The sequence below is a fragment of the Aulonocara stuartgranti genome, assembly GCF_965226115.1.
Source record: "Aulonocara stuartgranti genome assembly, chromosome: 7".
Classification (NCBI taxonomy): Eukaryota; Metazoa; Chordata; class Actinopteri; order Cichliformes; family Cichlidae; genus Aulonocara; species Aulonocara stuartgranti.
Window position 1 is genome coordinate 3551645 of NC_138945.1, and position 21120 is coordinate 3572764.

General features: G+C 40.5%; 2 protein-coding genes and 1 long non-coding RNA gene across 10 annotated transcripts in view; 2 read left to right on the forward strand and 1 right to left on the reverse strand.

The window, feature by feature from the left end:
- On the forward strand, positions 1-14608 carry syt8 (synaptotagmin VIII). 5 transcript variants are annotated; one of them, XM_082542669.1, is made up of 10 exons: positions 1-332; positions 1148-1286; positions 5166-5357; positions 6497-6660; positions 7609-7704; positions 7870-8037; positions 8193-8360; positions 9518-9635; positions 10280-10413; positions 11661-14608. In XM_082542669.1, the coding sequence occupies exons 3-10, from the start codon at positions 5186-5188 to the stop codon at positions 11919-11921; spliced, it is 1281 nt and encodes a 426-aa protein (XP_082398795.1). In that variant the 5' UTR covers positions 1-332; positions 1148-1286; positions 5166-5185; the 3' UTR covers positions 11922-14608. The 5 variants fall into 5 exon arrangements, with proteins under 5 accessions (XP_082398795.1, XP_082398793.1, XP_082398796.1 ...); XM_082542667.1 differs by having other exon boundaries at positions 1151-1286; XM_082542670.1 differs by lacking the exon at positions 1-332 and adding an exon at positions 824-972.
- Positions 8332-18994, reverse strand: LOC309712089. Of its 3 annotated transcripts, XR_014278184.1 has the most exons (8): positions 18913-18994; positions 18523-18817; positions 16218-16390; positions 15675-15741; positions 14886-15054; positions 14627-14736; positions 10163-10305; positions 8332-8408 (listed from the first exon to the last, which is right to left on the reverse strand). It is a non-coding gene; the product is annotated as an uncharacterized lncRNA (long non-coding RNA). The 3 variants fall into 3 exon arrangements; XR_014278186.1 differs by lacking the exon at positions 8332-8408 and having other exon boundaries at positions 9642-10305; XR_014278185.1 differs by lacking the exons at positions 8332-8408; positions 15675-15741 and having other exon boundaries at positions 9642-10305.
- LOC309712081 (uncharacterized protein) overlaps positions 18763-21120 on the forward strand; it is a 9515-nt gene continuing 7157 nt past the window's right edge. The window contains exons 1-3 of one of the 2 annotated variants that reach the window (XM_082542672.1): positions 18763-18840; positions 18931-19011; positions 20797-20981. In XM_082542672.1, coding sequence (XP_082398798.1) covers positions 18765-18840; positions 18931-19011; positions 20797-20981 — 342 coding nt within the window. In that variant the 5' untranslated portion in view covers positions 18763-18764. Of the gene's footprint in view, positions 18841-18930; positions 19012-19119; positions 19235-20796; positions 20982-21120 lie in introns of those variants that run through there. The other variant, XM_082542673.1, reaches the window with a different exon arrangement.

Below are 21120 nucleotides of genomic sequence, written 5' to 3' on the forward strand. Positions count from 1 at the left end.
CACATCTCAAACCTGCAGGACACCGGCCCTTGAGGCCTGGAGTTTCCCACCCCTGGATAGAAAAACACAGTGGGACACTATCAGGCATGGATCGGCCTCCTCAGAGCTCAACATTATTAAAGCAGTGGGGAATCATCCTGACAGACAACCAAATACAGCCAACATCTTTCAACAAGCCTGGAGAAATATTCCTGAACAGAAAGCCGCCTAAGAGAGTTCAGGTTGTACTGAAGGATAAAGGTATTGACTTTCAAGCTCATTGGAACTGTACACAGAAAGGAAGCGTGGCTCAAGCCTGCGGCACGGTTATGTTAAAAAAGAGTTTTAGGAAGGTAAGATCTCAGTCTTCTTCATTTGTCCATGTTCGACAAGCGTTTCTTTGTCTATGGTTCACTGACATCATCTACATTATATTGAACAGCAACTCAAAAATGTAAAATTAAAGGTAAAGTAATAATTCTGACGCAGGTGCAGCTGATAAGTGGATCGTGTGACGAGCAGAAAGTGTGATGACTCTAAATAGCCTCCTGTTAACATTTAAAACTCAAGACATAGACTGTATGTACTGTAGCAAGAGTGGTTATTATGGTTAAAGTTGAAATGTCAAAGATCATGAAAGTGCGATGATAATAACATAATAACACTGATTCATACTCATCTTCTAATAACTGATCGATCGTATTTGTCCAGGTGACAACAGCAAGGTTAATAAGTTATTGATTATAGTTGTCTTGGTATGCAGCCCCACCTACTTTTAGTTTAGATCTTCTGATTCCGTGGGGCAGCCAATCAGAGCTGGCTTTAAAGGACGAAGGGCTTCAGACACAGGACGAACTGAGGGGAGCTTGGCTCAGAGGATTATTATGAACTCTGGATTATGCAAAGCTACTCTTTTAGAATGAATGTTTCAGGAAGAATGGAATCCTTGTCTTTCTTCAGCAGCATACAAATAAACATCCAGCGGCTCTAGTGGTAAAATCATCAGAGCATCTTAACAGCTGAACTGCAGCTCACTGAACACATTTTGCTGTTTCAGTAACATGTAGCTGTTTCTGCTGCTGGATGACGCATGTTTTATTTAAGTAAGCAGCATTTCACTAACTCCACCTCTGTTTAAACTCTGACTACTGTTTCTGTGTGTGTTCAGCAGGTGTGGCGGCTGCTCCAGGTTGAATTAGCCACGCTTGAGGAGTCGTAGACTCTGCAGGCTCGAGCTGTTTAACAGCCCCGTAAACAACTGGAGAAGAAATGAAGTAAAAGAAGAGAAAAGTCCTCGTTACACTGGGGTATTGTTGCTGCTTCTATTCTTCTCTTCTTCTTTTTTTTTAAATTTTGTGTTATGTGACTGTTTGAGTCTCAGGGGAAATGTCAGTGTTTGATAAAGTCCAATTACGTTTGTATCAGTTGCAGAAAATAACAGACACACTCACTGTTAGCTGGATTCGCCCATCTTTCTTTCATTTCTTCTCTCTTGTTTCTGTGATCGCCTTCTTTACTTTTTTGTTCTGGGATCTCATCGGAGAATCTGGGATGTGCTTTATGTCTACATTCTTAGTTTACCCATAAATTATTTTCTTCTCTGATTTTGTCTCTTAAACTTTCATCTTGAAAGCTCGACCCATTTCATTTCTCTCCTCCTGTTTCCTTTGCTCTTTTCTACCCTGCTCTTGTAATTGTGTTAGTTTTTTCTTTATTTCACCACTCACACTCTTCTCTGCCTCCCTTTTCTTTCTTCTATTTGTTCTTTTCTCTTCTTCTTCTTCTCCATGTAACCCTCCCAATGTCATAAACTTTCCCTGTCCATGTCCTTTCTTCCTTTGCTTTTCCTTTTTTGTACTTTTTTTTTTGTCTTCGTTTCTTGCACGTCTCTAAATCTTCACATTTTGTCACACTCCTTATTCAACTTTTCAAAGATCGCTTTGAGACATATTATAGAATATTTAGAAATACTTCCCTTTCAATAATAGCAGAACAACATCAGACACTAGTTATCTTGTAAAAAGGTAATCTTCTTGTACTAATCTAAGTAATCTTTCAGATTATTAGGACACCGCTGTTCATCCTATCTGCTAGAAACTTGTGAGTCCTGAATAAGTGCATTGTTAAATTTGAGCCTGTCTGGATGAGTGGTTCTCATACTCTGGCTAACCTTTTTTAACTGTTAGAGAGACTTCTGCCTTCCCCAGACACAGGCATGTTCATCATTCATTTACATTAATGAATTCCTGGAACTCTTACATCTCATTTTAACCCTTGAAACTTAGGGCCAGACTTTGACCCAAACATAAACCTAATTCCAACTTTAACCCTGAGATCAAATCTTAACTCTCAGACTGATCTTTGAAGGAGCGAGAGAAAAGGCAGTGTTTTAGCTTTCAGAGACTTTGGTCACTCTGACTATAACTGGGCAAGATTTAATTTAGTTTCATTTATTGTCCTCACTTTCAGTAGCCTCCATGATGCCACTCCGTGGTTTTGGACTGTTCATTTCAAAGCTTGAATATTTGTGTTTTAGTCATCACCATGGTCTTTGTTGGAGCCTGAAGCTCCAAATTTGCCTTCATCTGAACAACTGTGTCTCAAAATAGCCCAATAACTCACTCAGTGATGTTTAAAAAAAATCATCAGCACTGTTTTTATGAAGTGGGAAACTATCCAAAGTCTGTTTAAAAAAAAAATGTAACAGGCTGTGAACATGCTTTTTAAATTCGGTAACATTTGTCACCAGCCTCGTGCAGGGACACCTCCAGCAAATTTTGGGGGGTGGCCGGAGCCCCTCTGGCCCCACCTTGGTGGCAGCCCTGGCCTCGTGTCTGCTAGAGGAACAGCAGTTTTTAAGGCTTCAGTATATTCTCCTTTCAGTGATGTCACAATAATCATGAAAGACGGCAAACTTTAATTGCTGACAGACGGCCATGTAGTCTGTTATGTCTCTTCAACAAGAATTTTATTTATTATCATGTAATTTGACCTGCATGTGTGCTTATCAAACTAAAAGAGCTGTACTGTCAGATCCCTTTATAAACAACGATAGACTCCCTGGAGCTGGAGCTACGAGTTTTGTTTCGCCAAAGGAGGTCTATCGTTGTTTATAAAGGGATCTGTCAGTACAGCTCTTTTAGTTTTTCAGCTTCAGTCGTACAGTAAGTGGACTTTTTGCCACTAAGCACTTCCACAGTTTAAGTATATAGATTAGAAGAAGGCCTGTCCCCTGGTAAATCCTGGTTTTGAAGCTTTTGTTGTGTTTCCCCTTCTGATTACGGGGAAAACAGAGTGGATGTAGCTGGAGGGAGGAGAAGTTTCCTCTCTTTAATCAGCAGTTTAAAGATTGTTTTTAGGAAAAGTCCCTTTGTTAGAGAGTCCGTCCTTCCTCTTCAGTTATTCTTCAACCGAACTTTTTTTAATCTGAGTGGTAAAGCACGGAAAACTATCAGCCTTCGCCAGTCGCCTGTATGGACTGAGCAGGGATGTCAAAATTTTTGTTAAATTCATCATAAGTAAGTAAAATACTTCTTTTATCCTAATTTTTTTTTTTGCCTTTTTCAAATCGTTATTCTTAGTGATTTCACAAGAGATGTGATCATTTGTATGACAGGATATAGAGAATCCAATTTTTAAGTGCTTGACCCATAATAGAGAGCAGAAATCTTTCTTTTTTGTTTGTCATTGTTTAACTTTGATGATTAGCAAGGATCCTGCTGGTGCTTAAAATGTATTTCTAAGCACTGAATTTGTTCTGTTAAAATAAGGCCTGAGTTAATATTAAATGTTTTAACTCAATCTTTCAAACATTTCAAAAATATTAAGTTGTATCTCTAACTCAGAGGAATTTATCTTTCTTTTCCTTCAAGTTGAGTTGTTGTTTAATTTGTTCATAATTTTCATTCTGAGTGGCAAAAAAAAGGTTTGTTATTGTTTTTAAAGTCTTAAATTAAATTGCCTTAAGCTGCAGAAACCCTGCGATGGTCTAAAACACTAAAACACTTGCTAAAACAGTTCTTAAAACGCTGGGTAGCGTCCATGCAAATAGTTTTAATGGATCGCCATTAAAACTATTTGCATGTACGCTACCCAGCGTTTTAAGCAACATGTTTAAAAAAGTTGGTTTCCAGGCTTAATTTTAGGGTGAAAATTTGATCACAGACTGTGAAGGACTAACATCAGGATGAGGAGTTGGGCAGCAGAAGTAAATTCAGTATGTATGCCTGGCTTTTGGGTATTTCTACAAAGAGAAACAGTACTGAAGCATTGTGTGGAGTGCTGTTATCGGAGCATGACTCAGACCGTGGTTTAATGTGCTGCTGCTGTTTGTTCATGGTGGAGGGCCGTAGTTGGAATTCCACTCAGTCGTATCAGCAGAGTTTGATGGCTCTGATGTTTGTTGAAATTTGTTTTACGTCACTGTTGCTGGGAAACTTCCTTTAAAGTCCAAAAATATCTCAACACTGAAAAGTTTTATGGGTTAAAAGGTGATATTTTGACCAGGTTGTAAAACCATGGTCTCTCTGTAATCTGACCACAGGGTATCACCAGTGGTATAGTTACAAATCACTTTTATAAGATTATAGTGCAGTGGCGAGTTTTGAATATGTTTAAGAACAAAATCAACTCAGTGTATAAATAAAAGGTCAGGATTTCTGTTAACTAGGTGCTTTCTTGGACGATAGCAGGCGACTTTTCACCTCAGGAACCAATGAGCTGTCGCCTGTCACACCCAATCAATTGCAGCAGATGGCTTTTTAATATTGTAGGGTCTTTACCATACAATATAATGTAATAAGAATGCGGAAATCAGGTCTTTATGGTCAAATAGCTGCTAAGAATCCACGACTAAGTGAAAGCAACAAGCAGAAGAGATTTGTTTGGGCCAAGAAAGAAAAGGAATGGACATTAGACCAGTGGAAATCTGTGCTTTGGTCTGATGAGTCCAAATTTGAGATTTTAGGTTCCACCCACCGTCTCTTTGTTGGACTGTGTGTGTGTGTGTGTGTGTGTGTGTGTGTGTTTTTAAAGTGACTGCACGTGCATCATGCGGTCACTTTGACTCATATCTATCAAGCCTGTGGTAATTTGAGGGAAGCCATTCCCTCCACTTTTCATTAAGCACAAAGGCTGAGAGACTTTTTTGTTAACACATGTAAACATTTGTCATCTCTTGCTTCCAGAAATCTTCATCCTCTTCATCATGTCTAAAATCCTTCCACCACAACATTCTTCCCATGTGAAATCTAACTTGTTATCAAAGGCAAAAAGCTTCACAGTCACAGATCACCCCACCACCCTCATCTCCACATATACTAACACCACTGCCGACCCAGCTGTTGCCTTCATCAATGGCCTGCTCGACCGGATACCCTGTGAGTAATGAATTATTTCCCAAGTAGCCAAAGGATAACTAGAGTTAAATATGTGTTTTGATCTTGTCAGGTGAGCAAATAAGTTAGATACAAATGCTAGTGATCTCCCCCTGCTGCTGATGAAAGACACAATGATGAGAAGGGTCTCAATAATAGCTTCTTTCCCCTTCTCCCCAACCAGTCAAAACAGATGGCTGCCCCTCCCTGAGCCTGGTTCTGCTGTATGCTGTGTCTTGTAATATAAGATGCCTGGGTTTAGCTGTTATTTGGAACGTGTCTTGAAATTTCACTAAAACTTAGATGTTGTAGTTTCTACTGCCTAAAGGACCAACAACAACACAAACAAGAGCAGCACACAAACTTATTGTTGCACGTATTTTTTATGATAGCACAAAGTTATTACATGTATACGATGCTCTGCAAAGTTGTGCATAGGCTCATTGCACAACCAAGCTAGTCTCTTATGTCATCGTTGTTGATGTCCTCAATCTGAACCCTCTGCAATCTGAATATGTCATTTTTCTTTTTTCTTTTAATTGGTCTCTGAAGACTCGGTAATCAGGAGGCCAAGAAAATGAATATTTGGAAATGCATCAAAACCTATTCTTATTTTCAAAAACGTCCGTTTAGCCATTCTTCAAAATCTAGAGTCAAAGTTATCACTAATGATGACTTTGATCTCAGAGGCTTAAAGTTAGTCACACACAAAAGTGTGTCATCTGCATAGAGTTGTACGATTTAGAGACGTAGCTGCTTCCAGAGTGTTTTATCTCCGGTCTTAAATTATTCTCTTTAAACTACATTCTCAACATACTCAATCAATTAATATTATGTCCAAAGAAATTATTTATATTTATCTTCTGATGAATTATGTTTTGTCCATCTTTTAGCACTGGGACATCAAAGGATTTAATCACTGGCACGATTTGTCACTGCAAATACAAAGAAATAATTTTAATGTGAACTGAATGTGTAATCAGTTTACCATTATATCTAACTCTACCATAAAGCTCATATGTTCAACTTTTAATCAAAGGAACAAATATTTTCATAGATTTTCAATGAGAATAAAATGGACATTTTGTTTACAGAATCAGTCTTTGTTGGTGAGATAATGTGGACTCGTCTTATCTCCACAGTGCCTCGATGGGCGATCTACACCATCTTTGCAGCTGGCGGTCTGCTGATTCTGCTCTGCTGCCTGTGTGTCTGCATCAAGTGCTGCTGCAAAGGAAAGAAGAAAAAGAAGAAGAACGAGCAGATCGATCTGAAGGCGGTGAATGGAAAAACAACCACAGCCCTGGTGAGTGGCAGAGGCCAGAGTATCTGATATAAATTTGGTTGATACACAACACAAAAACATAATGTATTCTATTGTTTTTTATTTCCACTGAACTGATTATAACTACACACTACAGACTACACATAAAAGATGGAAATAACCATTGGAATGTCTCACGTGTTACTTTTCAGCATGCTAAGGTATTCCTGGGCTTTGCCAACCCTCAAGAATTCCTGTGAAAAGACCTTGGTTAATGACAGGCTCCTTGTAAACTGGACAGATATTAGTTGCTGAACAGTTTAGTTACTTTTTGGGTCAAGAAACAACTGGTCAGAACCTTTGACTCGATTTTACTTTTGATAGGTTTGAAAGCGCTCAGTGAAATAACGTTTTGGTAACTGCGAGGGTCGATGCCACTGACTCGTCTGTGGAGAATTTACTTTACAGCTGTGCATGTGCCACAGGAATGACTACTCGTTGTTGGGTCTCCAGTTGTCCATGTCCACAACAAACTACAATCAAGGTGTTAGGAACTGGCACGCACAACCTGTATTTTTACGTCACTGGGAACATGCCGTTGGCACTTTAGAGAAACCGTTGAGTCAACATGAGACTATGTTAAATAAGACCTGACACTAACAATTAATGCCATAAACTCATCAGGAAAATGTTCACTTAAGTTATTGATCAAGTAGAGCAGTAGAGTAATTTTAGCATAGTTCCAGTGACCCCTGCTGTCCTTTAGATGTAATGCACACTAGGACACCACATGACTTTATTTTTCAGACTCAAAGAACAGACTTGATGTTCTATGTTGTGTCGTTACTCTGGATTTATTTGGTTCTGGGTGTGACATAATTTTATTTTTTTAATTAAAAGTATACAACAGTTTTAGTTTAAAAGTTTAACATGGCTTTACCCCCTGAAAAGGCTTGGACAGCTAATGTGCTTCCTGTGCTCGTCTGACAGGTTCAGCCAGATGTGGCAGATGTTGATTATGGCTCAACCAAAAAGCAGAGAGGAAAGCTGCTCTACTCTCTGGAATATGATGGGCCTCTGTCTGAGGTGATTAAATGAATGTCTAATTGTTTACCTTTCATGCAGCGTTGCACTTCTATAAAGTTGCATTCTTATTTTAAACATTTGAATGTGTGAAATTTGTTCAGCTCCTCTTTAGTTTTCAGCTGTGGTATGAGTCAATATCCATCTGTTTCCTGTCGACCTTTACAGCTCAAACTGGGGATCAAACAAGCCAGCAGCCTGATGGCCATGGACCTCGGAGGAACCTCAGACCCATATGTCAGAGTCTACATCCTCCCCGAAAAGAGCAAAACCTATGAAACCAAAGTGTTCAGGAGCACGCTGAACCCTGTCTTCAACGAGCAGTTCACCTTCCAGGTAGGACCTGGTGACTTGCCCTGTTTAGTTGCATTTGCTTAAAAAACAGTTATAATTAAAAATTGTTGTGTATGTGGTGAATTATTGAAGTTGAACGTCAATGTTGCAAATCCTCAAAAAAGAAAGAGCTTCCAACCTTAGTTATATGCCCCCAGCTACCAAAGTCTACCCTCACGAAGTCGACAGCTGTGATGAAAGTGTTTGACTTTAACCGGTTTTCCAAACACGAAATCATCGGCGAGATCCGGGTGCAGCTCTGCAATGTTGATTGGAATCACATCATCGAGGAGTGGCAGGAGCTGGAAGCACCCGCCAAATTTGAGGTTTGCTTTCACACATTTCCTTATTCTTCATGGTCCAAGTGGTGGCATCTAGGAAGGATTTAATCAATTTTTGTCGAATGTATTTCCATATTCTTTAAGGATTCAGTTTCCTAATCCAAACCTCTTGTGTCATTCAAAAAGAAAAAGCAGTCATGTTGCTTCCTGGGACCAATAGTTGGATTAATGGCAGGATTAACAGTTTTTCAAGCTTGGTTTGTTTACTCTTCTCTTCATACTGTCAAAATCTATTCTGGTTTTCTATACTATACCCCAATACATTTTCTTGAGACACTAGCCTGTAGCGGAATCACTGATGCATCCTGAAACTAATTTCATTCAACTCAAAAATCTCAAAACAACCGATTGACACTTCCTGAAGGATCTGTCCCGGGACCTCTCCTATTAATAATCTACTTCCACTTGGTCTCTTCTCTTTTGTAAATTTGATATTAATTTCAATTTTTATGCTGATGACACCCAGCTTTACCTGTGCACCAAACCTCCCACCCACCTCTCTCTTTCGTTGCCTCAAGGAAATCAAATCCTGGGTCTCCAGGAACTTTATCAGATTGAATAGTGTTAAAACTGAGGTCCCCCTCATTGGCACCAAATCCAGGTTATAAAAGGTTCTCCTTTCTCGGTTCCCCCCTCCTCTCAGGTTAGAGTCATCAGATGCTTTCTCCTACCTGACATCTCCTGCCTGACTCTCTCCACTTTCAAATCCCAACACATTTCTCTAAAGTGACTTACTCTTTCTGACCATCTTCCACCTGTCACATGCATCCTCTGTTCTTAATGATTTTTATATACTGCATATTTGTTTAATTCACTTTGACATTTTTCTTGGTTTTTTAAATTTTTTAAACTCTTCTAACCTTGAATATTTTGAAAGGCACTTAAGATAAAACGTATTATTCTTATTTTTATACTTGTTAGTAACATTATAGGTTTTGCAGGTTATCCAAGAGGAATGTGAATATTATTTAAATCATTTTGTACTGTCACTAGCACAAGGCTCTCATAATGGGTAGATGGTCACTTTCTCCTTCAGCTTCCTCCTTTTATTTGCATTTTTATTCATTTCAGTTTACTGAAATATATCAGAGCTGATTCAGTTTGTCAGAACTACAGATTTCTGTATGACGTTTGTGCTACAGGAAGAAAATCTAGGAGAGATCTGCTTCTCCCTGCGCTATGTTCCCTCTGCCAGCAAGCTGACTGTGGTAATCCTGGAGGCCAAAAACCTGAAGAGCATGGATGTTGGCGGATCCTCAGGTCAGACTGAAACGGGATCTTAATCAAAAATGTAACTTTTCAAAAACGCTCCAGCGTGCTAATTTACAGCAAATCCAAGAACACATTTGCTCTCCATTAAACCAACGGGTGATCACTGGAGGTGTAACAGAAGACAACACTGCCTCACAGTGGTTGACAGCAGTAACTACAGAAACAGTGACGATTGGAGAAGTTTAGTCATTTCCATCTTCATATTGTGGGAGCTGTACTCGACTACAGCAGCTTCGTTTATCTTACACTGGGGTCTAATGCATCTTATCATAATATTTTTAGCTCCTCCCCCTTTAAACAAACTGTCTTCTTAAACAGGTTTGAGCAGTAATGCTTAAGTGCTGACCATGTTTAATTTAAACATCTAGCTGTATATTTATTTAAAGAAAGTCATAACGGATTATCTTAACTAAAAGAATGATTATCTAAAATTTCTTTATTGATGCAATCATGTCTGAATTGCATCAATACTGTTACAGCTGTTACAATATTCATGTTTCTTGATTCCTGCTTACCTTATTATTTTACCCCATTAATTCTTCTCAGGTATTTTATGGAGGCATCATGCATCTGCATGAAGAAATACAGTTTATAGGTGCTCCGAGTGACTTTCCTCCATGCTGTGTTCGTAGATCCTTATGTGAAGATGCAGCTAGCTCTGGACAAAAGGAAGTGGAAGAAAAAAAAGACGTCTATCAAAAAGAAGACGCTGAACCCTTATTTCAACGAATCGTTCGTCTTTGACGTGTCACTGGATCAAATCCAGGTGAGTGTCACGACATCCTGGCTGAAGCAGATCTTTAACAATATTTGAGACGATCTGAAACAATAGACTGGTCATCGATATTAATTTTACATAAACACAAAACATTTTAACAGTAATTCTGGAGACATTTTGTGATGATGGTTTAGAATATAAAGAATATATATCAGCATAGATCCTGGATTGAACTAACTTGAGAATGTTTTCCTCTCTCCTGACATTTATACTTCTGCACTGGCTGACGCATACACTGTGTCAATAAAAATAAAATTCAACCTGCTATTTTTCCAGTCCTGGTCTAAGTGGTTACATAATACATGCCGCATTGTTGAGAAGGGAAACAGAGTCCTGCCACTTTCACATGTTTGATAATTACTCTTTTACTGTTGTTCTGAGTGGCTGTGATTTTCTGATGAACATGGCGCACACACTTTTGTAAACCATCACACACTGAAGGCTTTAAGGTTTTCTACCTCTGGTGTAGGGATTCAGCTCCTTTCTCAAAGAAGAGCCTAATGCAGCCTAACACATAAAGGGATGATCCTCAGCTGTATGCAGTGAGGGAGGCAGCTTTTTAGTTTAACACTGTTATAAGACTGACACTTATTATAAGCACACAGTCACACTTGAGGTATCACATCAAACTAAAAAAAATGGATTGGTGCATCCCTGTGGAAAAATTTACTTCACTTCTTTTCAGTTTTATTTATACAGCACCAAATCCCAACAACAGTCACCTCAGCGCTATATATGTTGTAAAGTAGACCCTACAATAATACATAAGAGAAAAAAACCCCAATCCTGTGACCCTATGAGCAGCACTTTGGCGACAGCGGGGAGGAAAAACTCCCTTTTAACAGGAAGAAACCTCCGGCAGAACCAGGCTCAGGGAGGGGCGGGGCCATCTGCTGTGATTGGTTGGAGGGGAGAAAGACAGCATAAAAGACATGCTGAGCCAGAGGTTAATAATAACTATTAATTACATGCAGAGAGGTGTATAAATACAAAGTAGGTGAAGAAGAAACACTCAGTGCATCATGGGAATCCCCCAGCAGCCTACACCTATTGCAGCATAACTAAGGGAGGATTCAGGGTCACCTGGTCCAGCCCTAACTATATGCTTTAGTAAAAAGGAAAGTTTGAAGCCTAATCTTGAAAGTAGAGATACTGTCTGTCTCCCATATTAAAGACTACCACTTTAATGCTGCGCTGATAGTGAGGCGACTTTAAATCTGAATCTCTTTCCTCAGAGGGTGAATCTGGTGGTCTCGGTGTGGGACCATGACGCCGTGACCAGGAATGATCCAATAGGGAAGATCTACCTGGGCTGTGATGCCACAGGGAACCAACTAAGGCACTGGGCCGACATGTTGTCCAACCCGCGACGGCCGGTGGCTCAGTGGCACAGCCTGCTGTCGGCCGAGCAGGTCAACTCCACTCTAACCCTGAAAAAGAAAATCCCCATCCCCAGCAAAATGAAGGAAAGCGCTCAGCAGTGGTACCCTAAATGAAACCATTTAAAAAAAAAAAGAGAGATTCAAATATTTTTGATAACCATTTCTCCCTTTGTTCTTCTGATATGGAAATTATTGAATAAGATTACTTTGTATTATACTGTATATTAAGATTTGTAATTATTATTTTTGGTATCAAATCAAAACATGCTAAAATATATTTTCTAACATTTATTTTTGCTTTATAAACACAGTTTAGCCTCTGTAAGATAGCTGTACTGAGTAATACAGTTAGGTCCATAGCTTCAGTACACACTTTCCCTCAGTACAACAACAACATGGTGGATTTTAAATCAAACAGTCAATATGTTCACTCATTATTCCAAGACAAATGAAGTGGATAAAAGAGTTGATTCCAAGTCTTGAACTTCTGAATGAGCCTCATTCAGTAAATGTTTTTACCCTGCGAAAGACACGAGCTCGCACGTGAAACTTCTGCCAGATTCATGACGAGTGGGCACCGGCATCGTTTGTGCTGGCTGTCTGCAATCTGCATACCATCACACTTATTTCTCTATATAAGGAAACAAGTTTATCTCAAAGTGAAACGGGGAGTGATGCTGCTGTAAAAGAGGGAAGAGGAGGAAAGCAGGAGAAAGGCTGACATAAATAAGTCATTTTTTAAATAAGATTATTACTACTAGTAGTAGAATTGCAATTCTTAGTACTAATCAGTATAAAGGTGTGTTTTTCTTGTGTTTTGTAATATAACCAGAGCTTCATCATTTGTTCATGCATGCAGTCTGGGGCAGTACTATATTTCTTCGTACCGTATGAACAAAGGTACAAAAATGTCAACAGCTCAGCAGCACTGTGAACACCATGCAAGACAACTGATGGTTGTGGAATTCTTTCTATGGTTAAAAACAACAGCTTTACAACAGCTTACCAAGCCAGGACCACTCTTAAGGAGGCAGGAGTATCTCTGTCAAGGTCTACAAACCAAAGATGTCTTACTGAAAGGAAATACAGAAAGTTTAGGACACGCTGCAAAGCACTGGGTGGCACTCAAGGCCACCCTCTGTGATCAGACTCTGACAAAATGCTACAAAACCGATCGGACTACATTTTACAGTGCAAAAGGATGATGACCCAAGGCTGACTGCAAAAGAAGCGACCCACGAGTTTGTCAAAGCAAAGAAATGGGGATATTCTTCAATTCGCCAAGTCAGTTACCCGAGCTCGATTCAGCAGAGCAGCTTGGGTGTAATTCCTAAACACTTAATGCAATATTTTTGTTAAAGCCGTTGGATTAAAGCTGAACTTCTCCACTTCAACCACATCTTCACTGTTTGATTTCAAATCCCCTGTAGGCAAAGGCAAAATTGCAGTTGTTGTGCCGGTTTCTAAATACTAATGGACCTGGAAATGCATATCATTATTTCTTATGTAAACACACTGAAAGTGAAATGTATTTTAGTCTACAAAACACAAAAAACTCTATATGTTTTTATTAAGAAAAGATCTTGTTAACTTTCTACACAGTTGGAATATGATCTAAAAGCTAGAAACAATCGTTTATGGACAAACAAGTCTGAGACTCTCACTCGTCTCCCCTGACAGACGACGACTCAAACAAAAACTGAGCTCAATCAAGCCGAGTTCAGCAGGTGCCTTCTCCTGCTGGCTCAGGCCTCCAGAGACCGTCCTCATTAAATGCTCTGTGAATGCACAGCTCAGTGCATTCACAAAACGGGAGATTTTCACTCTGTCAGCATCTGATGTTAAAACATCAACTACGACGAGCCTCTGTTGACTTGAAACTTTGATTTCATAAGCAAAAATGACCCTACCTCTAATAAAGTTTGAAAACATTAGAAGATACTGGCTTTGAGTGATATAGACGCTTCAGCTACAGATTGTTTGTTTGTTGGATATTTAATGTTTCTCCAGGATCAGCTGAGGCGATATGGCTTCATGATGTAAGACGATGGGTCTAAAATGGATTCGGGCTGCTCTGTGGTTCAAGACAAAAAAAGACGCCATCATCTCGCAGCGTTTCAAACCTTAACTACAATCGATGGAGTTTAGCTTATTGCTTACAATGCTGAATACAAATAATTATTTTAAGAGGATTTCTTTTTTCAGAACTTTCAAGGGAACTTCAGAAAACGTTCCCTGAAAGTTATTTCGGGAAACCTTCAGAGCACCTTCAGGGGACCTTTCTGAAGGTTATTCTGCAAAGCTCCCAAGACCTTACGAGGACCCTAATCTCAACAGTCCCTTTTAAAGGTGCACTATGGCGCAGAGCACCTGGAGGACCTTCTGTTGAACTTCTACAACCCTTTAATCCCAATTGTTATGTTGTCACATCGTCAAAGGACCTGCCTTAATGTTCTCCGGTTGTGTGAAAAGCCCAGAGGGCCTTCGGAGAACTCAGTAGTATTTTTTGGAGAACTTCAGGAAGCAAGAGCTTGTAGGTTCACAGGGCAAAGGAAGAACAATCCTTATCAGAGTGGGAACGAGCTCAAGAAAGTCACCCTAGATTGACTGATTAATTTCTTTCGTTCATCCATCCATCCCCCTACAATCGCCACTTACTTTCTCCTTTGCTCTTGTCATAATTACCACAGCCGCTAGAGTGTACCATCACAATAAGCTTCAATAACAAATGATCTACGGGCTTGTATTTTACTGGTCAACATTATATTGCTGCTACCTCAGAGGGTGATTTACAGGAGGCCAGTGAAGGCTCAACAGACCTGATAGGGACGAGCCAAGAAGCTTGGAAGCTCTCTTTGAAGTGTAAATGTCCCACCCACTTAAGGACACACAAGATCTTCTCTCCACTTTCTGTCACCTGCAGATGACACTGAGATGACAATGGAAGGACACATTTGTAGTCTGAGCATTAGTGATTTTATTCTGTCTCATTAAAAATAAACGTTAATGAATAACGGGAACATCAGTTGAAGGAATACAAGTCGGAAAAAAATATTGCCGCACATTTTTCAAACTAACCTGTCATTACTAGTGCAATTTTCTGTTAGGGCATCAGCAGCAACAGAGCCAGCTGATGAAGCTGATTAGGATTGGCCTGGCTCTGGGGTCTCTGGAGCCCCTACAGGTGTTTCCTGGGCAAAGATTGTTGCTGAACATACTGGACAACACCTCACATCCCCTAAAGGACCTACCGGTCAAACAGCAAAGTGTGTTCAGCAGCATCCTCCTTCAACTCTGCTGCAATTACAACAAAAATCTTACTCACTCCACCTAAAATGGGGGATTTGTGTCTTCTCCGAGCAGCGATCTTTGACTTGTTAGACGGATTTGCAAACCTTTACACCAGGGGTCCCCAATCCCGGTCAACGAGGGCTGGTGTCCCTGCAGGTTTTAGATTTCATCCTGGGTCAACACACCTGAATCACATGATTAGCTCATTGCCAGGCCTTTGGAGAACTTCAAGACACGTTGAGCAGGTCATTTATCCATTTAAATCAGCTGTCATGGATCAAGGACACATCTAAAACCTGCAGGACACCGGCCCTCCTGGACTGGGACTGGGGACCCCTGCTTTACACTAAGCCACTAATGCAAGAACTCTCTCTCTATACCTTAATGTAACATCATGCAGTATTTTGTCATTTATTCCTTTTTAATTACAGTGGCTTCTGTGTATTTACTTTCCTTGCTTTATCTCCATCATGCCATTTGTTGTGTTTGTACTTGGTGTGAATTTGCTCTCTGTTTCACTTTCTCTCACCTGGTTGAGCAGGTGACCCATGTGCTGAAGTACAGAAGGCTAGATACCTGGGTTTGAGTGTCTGCCGGGCTGCTTCCTCTGTGTCATTCTCCTGCACTGTCTCACTACACTTTCCTATCCAATAAAGGTAATAAATAAATGAAGTTAAACAAACAAAAATTCTGATCCACAGGAGTCAAAATGGGACAGCTTTTATATTTTACCTCCTTAACAAAGGCCTTAAATATGAAAATGATCCATTAAAGGGTTCCTAATCTGCTTCAGACTCACCTATAACGTAACAATTAAACTAATGTAGCTCTCAGAATTTTGCTAAGGGGCCTCGAGTCAAAAACAATCTTCTTTTTCTTATTTTGTGTCAATATTCTGTTCCAGTGGTGGACATTCGTGCTTATTAAAATCACTAACTGGTGATGAATCCCATCCCTTTTCAGTAATAATTAAAATGTACCCAAAATACCACACATTTTAATTATTATTTTGAATAACAATTCATTCTATAATAAAAAAATATCAGTGTTATCTGTGTTTGAAGTCGATGAATTGTTAATAAAGGTGCAAAAGTAAACTGGAGAATAAACTGGAATCACCTGTTTGCGAGAAATTCAGTGTCTCCTGATCAGCTTAAACCAGCCATGGCCTTCATTGTCCGGCTTATCTCCTGTGAATTTACCCTCCTGCTTATTGACAAAGGCGGCTGGATACACTCACACTTCATTATGGAGAGCAGTGACATCAGCAGATCGGTGGGTTACCAGGTTACCTGAAGAGAAGCCCAGACCATCCAATTAAAGCATACGAAGAAGAAGAACAGGATCAACTCTGCTTTCAGACGAAACTGCTTCAGTCATTGAGTCTGAGAAACAGCTGCAGCCTGCGTCTCTCTCTCTCTCTCTCTCACACACACACACACACGGTGAGTAGATCCAATAAACTTATGCTACAGACTTCACTTTAGACGTCATCTGACCATTTCTGCCATAAATGTGAATTTATATTTATTTAGTGAAATATTTGGAACTTTAAACGAATGTTTCCATCTTTAATCCTTAATTCTTTTGTAAGGTTTTGTCTTTGTTTAACTAGACACAACCACAAAATATACTCTGGATTACATAAAAAATAGAACGAAATAGTCAAATAGATCTAATAGATCTTAAGGAAAGCTATGGTACAATGAGCTACTGGTAGATTAAGCACCTAACAAAGACTAGTTCACTGGTAACCTGTTCAGGGTTAACGACATTTACAACTAAGCCTTTAAACAAAATATCTGCGCGTTTCATTGAAATAGTACGCATGGAAGAACAAAATAGTTACAATGGATCACTCAACAGCAAGAACAATATTTTAAAAAATGATTTACTTAATTATATATGCTATGAGACAGACAACGGTGACAAAGACGGCTCAACTAGTTTATTTTCAGTGATAAATGATCCAATGATTCTACAAAGAGCGAGGAAAATTAGCGGTTCAAAAACCAGTAGACGGGATGAAAGTGTGTAATACACTAACCGAATAATATTATAAGCGCAGATCTCCCTGAAAACAGCAAGTCCTTTCAGGTGTGATTTTGATACAAGGGATAACTCTTCTATTAGGAGCTGCTATTAGAAACTATTCCACCGAAATCTAAGTGTAACAGCTGACCTGTGTGACGTGCAGAACAACTGTAAATAATATTTCGCATAATATTGTAAATAAGTGTGTTGATGAAAGGAATGTTACTGTGCCACACGCGTAAATGCGCGCATCGCTCTTTTCACGTATCGGTTTCCAGCAGTCGCGTTAGTGCGTTTTGACAGACATTTCACTTTGGTTCAAAACAGATTCAATATGATGAGTCCATCAGCGCGTGCGCATTGCTGAGAAAATATTCCAGCTCAGTTCTGCTCTGTTTCGGTGAGTTTTATTACTACAGATGCAGAATTATGCTCAGCTCCGAAGACTCAGTGTGAGGGCTGAGTGAAGAGCTGCAGGACAAAGCCAAAGCAGAATCAGACATGCTTTTGTGGCATGCCGCAAAGTGAATCAGAATTGCGTGAATTATTTAAATATGTCTCCCAAGATTTTGTGAAAAATACCCATAAGCACGCCTTTCGGTAGCAAAGCTACAGAAGAGGATGAGGGCCACGGGGGGGGATATACTGAAGTGAAGTAGGATGCGCATTTTGAAGTCAGCTCACGTGAGGATTTTGGCAGTTCTCCCGCTCATGTTTTCCATTAAGGTTTTTTTTTTAGAAAGTGAATTGGAAAAGATTATGAGGTTATTTTGGGTTTTTTGTTGTTGCTTTTCCCACTGCCCTGGGACTCACTGGAGTCACAATTTAATGAAAGCCTACAAAATTTGCGTTCCTTAGTCCCCGGGTTTTGTCTCGCAGGGAATTTCTATTGCGTATAATTGCTTGCTGTTAATCTAGTTTTGCAAATACACCGTATAATTTACTCAGATAATACGCATTCGTATTTGTTTAAAGGTTAAAGGTTGTCATTAAGCGGGGTAAATCCTGCAAGGCCAATCCCAGGACAACAATTCCCATGGACTGAAGCCGGCGCGCTCACGGTGCTGATGCTGCTGCTGGTTAGCCAGGCAGCTAATCACTGAAGCTCCGGATAAATGGTCACATTTACGGCGTTTAACATCCACGTTAACCCGCGTTGTGTGGCGGCAGATGGACGCATAATATCGTGTGCATGTTCTTGTTGTCGTTTCGTGTGATGGAGCTGTGCCACCCGTGTACGAGCCGTGAGCAACGGATACTTGTGCAGTCTACGGTTAGCTCGCTAACGCTCCGGGGATTTTTAAGGTTTACTGTGGTTAATGGCTCTAGTCGTCAAGCTGTCGTGAGCGAGCCCTGGTTTGCTGCAGCTTCGCTTCCCCACTAGGATTACCTGACGGTCAGAGCCTCCACCAGCTCCACGATATGACTCACACACAGTGAGCCGACCAGCTGGCTGGATGGCTAGCTCTTTCGTTAGCTGCTAACCTAGGCGGTGATGCTAGCAGCCGTTCGGGTGTCGGTACCGCCAACTATCTGAAGCCATGTCTGCCCGATGTAGCTGATGTGTTGCTCGGCTTGCCAAAAGATGAAGGGCCGGGGTTATGATGCGCCTCTCCCTGCAGGAGGCGGAACATGGATGCAGAGGAAGAGCGGAGTGCACACAAAGTTTTGGATCCAATGGTGCCCTGCAGGCAGAACGGAAGGATCGGTAAGACTGGTGCCGCTGTCCTTTTTTTTTAAATATCTCCTCTGTGTTTTGTTAAGTTCTGTGTAAGGTGACCTCTCTGTCTGTGCGCAGGTACTTTGAGAACTCTCCACCGCCTGCTGAAAACCCAGAACACACTGCAGATTCAGTCCATCACCCGCTCAGAATGTGCTGGTAGGTCAAATCCTGCATGGGCAGAAGTTCCCTTATTCACAAGGTGTCATTAACGGTACTTCCAGGTCATTAAAAACCAGCTGATTAAGATTTAGTTGATTAGCAGATTTTAAAAGGAGGGAGCAGCAAATCCCAGCCTTCTTTTTCCTGATTTCAAACTTGTGGACAAACAGAAGGAACAAGTCCTGGGCTTGAATAACGTTCCACATTTTTTCTGATGGATGTAAGTAAGATACAAACCTGTAAAAGTTGTGCAGAATCTCATGGTCTGCAGCTGGGGTGGCAAAGTCAATTTATATGCAGCACAAGTCCAGTTTGAGCTCAGACGGGCTTTATAGTTATTTTTTTTTTTAATATATAAAGTTCTAATAAACATAAATGGTGAAAGTCAAAGTATTTATCTGTTCTAAAGAAATTGAAGTATGTACTAAACCCAAAAATCGAGCTATGAACCCGGTTTCCCTCCTTCATTGTCCAACTGTCCTGTTGACCTCCTGTGCGCTTGGCAGTAACATCTTTGCTGGCAGTGACGTCCACTCTCCCCACACAGAGTGACAGAAGCACACGCCCGGGAGAATACATGTGCATTAGCACAGATAGAATAGTATCTTTGCAAACAGTGAAGTTCCAATTTAAAACTGAAACTATTACAGATAGAAACACCTTCTTCTGTTGTCTCTCGGTTTTAGGCAGGAAACTGCAAAGAGGTAGATTAAATTAAATATGAATCTAATAATATAATTGATTTCAAATCTTCAGTTCACAAACTGTCTGTGTAAAACTAGTATGAACTACAGCGTAGTTTTGGAGAAGTGTTTCATCCTTCATTCCTCAACTTGACTTTAAACCTTTGGAGTGTTTGCAGATTTGGGGAAAATGGTACCGTAACACTAGTGCTGCACAATTAATCGTTAGAAAATCACGATCTCAATTCATACTTATGTGCGATCTCATTTCCAAGTGACAATGATTTTTAAAAGAAAAAAAAAGTAAAAGATGACGATTGTACTGCATTTTGATCCTGGACATAAGCTGCATGAAAACAAGCGCTCACTCTTCCTGCTCAACAAATGACAAGGGCGGAGCCTTATACCACAATACAGAAGTCAGCTGGCAGGGGAAAAAAACAACGGAGAGCACCTGAGCGATGAGGAAGCTGTAAAGGCCAAGAAAGTGACAGGAGAAAATCCGTCCCGGTCAACCACCCAAACATCAATAACGGGAACCTACAGCGCTTCTCTATACCCGTCGAACTCCCGCAGGCACAAAGAAATTACGGAGGCTATCACCTGACCAAAGATATGGCTCCCATCAACACTGTGCAAAACGAGGGATTTAGGAAAATGATCAACACCCTAGACAAACGCTACACAGTGCCGTCCCGCAACTATTTTTCTATTGTTGCACTACCTGCTCTATACACGCAGCGTCGAGCAACGGTGGAGACGGAATTTCAAGCAGTACAACATTTTGCGGCAACGACAAAACGTGAGACATTTGTTGTTTTTGTGTTCAGTCTCAACTGTTACGAAGTTGATGTGCAGTTAATAAGTGCAATAAATATTTATATTGGAAAAGAAAATCGTGAGAAAATCGTGATCTCAATTCTAAACCAAAAAATCGTGATTCTCATTTTATGCAAAATCGTGCAGCCCTACGTAACACACAATTTTAAACTGTTGTCTGTGAATGAGAATTCTTTTCATGTCGTCTCCACAAATACCGGAGAGGAGAAGTTCTGTTGTTTGCCTTTTGATCTCACATGCGGCCTCCTGGGTGTTTCAGGTTCCTGTCCGAATCTAATGATGAGTAGGAGCGAGCATGCCGATGCAAGGCCCGTGCCCGTGGCCCTCACCCCCCAGCTCCCTGCCAGAGCCCACCGGCCTCTCTGTGTGTCGGTGTCCTCCGACAGCAGCGGACGCTTCAAGGCTCTGGAGACGCAGGAGTGGAAGAACAACCTCAAAGCTCAGGTACACAAACATCTGCTGCTATGTCCTCAGCAGGAGTTGAGGTACATCTGGATCCTGAAACATCTTCATATTAAAAAAAAACGGCGTTTCTAAAAGAATGAGTTTGCAACTGTGGACTAGTGTTCACATACAAAAATAG

Excerpts from the sequence above, each read along its gene's own strand:
- syt8 (XM_082542669.1), top strand. The coding sequence starts at position 5,186 with ATGTCTAAAATCCTTCCACCACAACATTCTTCCCATGTGAAATCTAAC. Across the intron at positions 8,038-8,192 it reads ACGAGCAGTTCACCTTCCAG|CTACCAAAGTCTACCCTCAC; the intron begins GTAGGACCTGGT and ends ATATGCCCCCAG. Across the intron at positions 9,636-10,279 it reads GGATGTTGGCGGATCCTCAG|ATCCTTATGTGAAGATGCAG; the intron begins GTCAGACTGAAA and ends CTGTGTTCGTAG.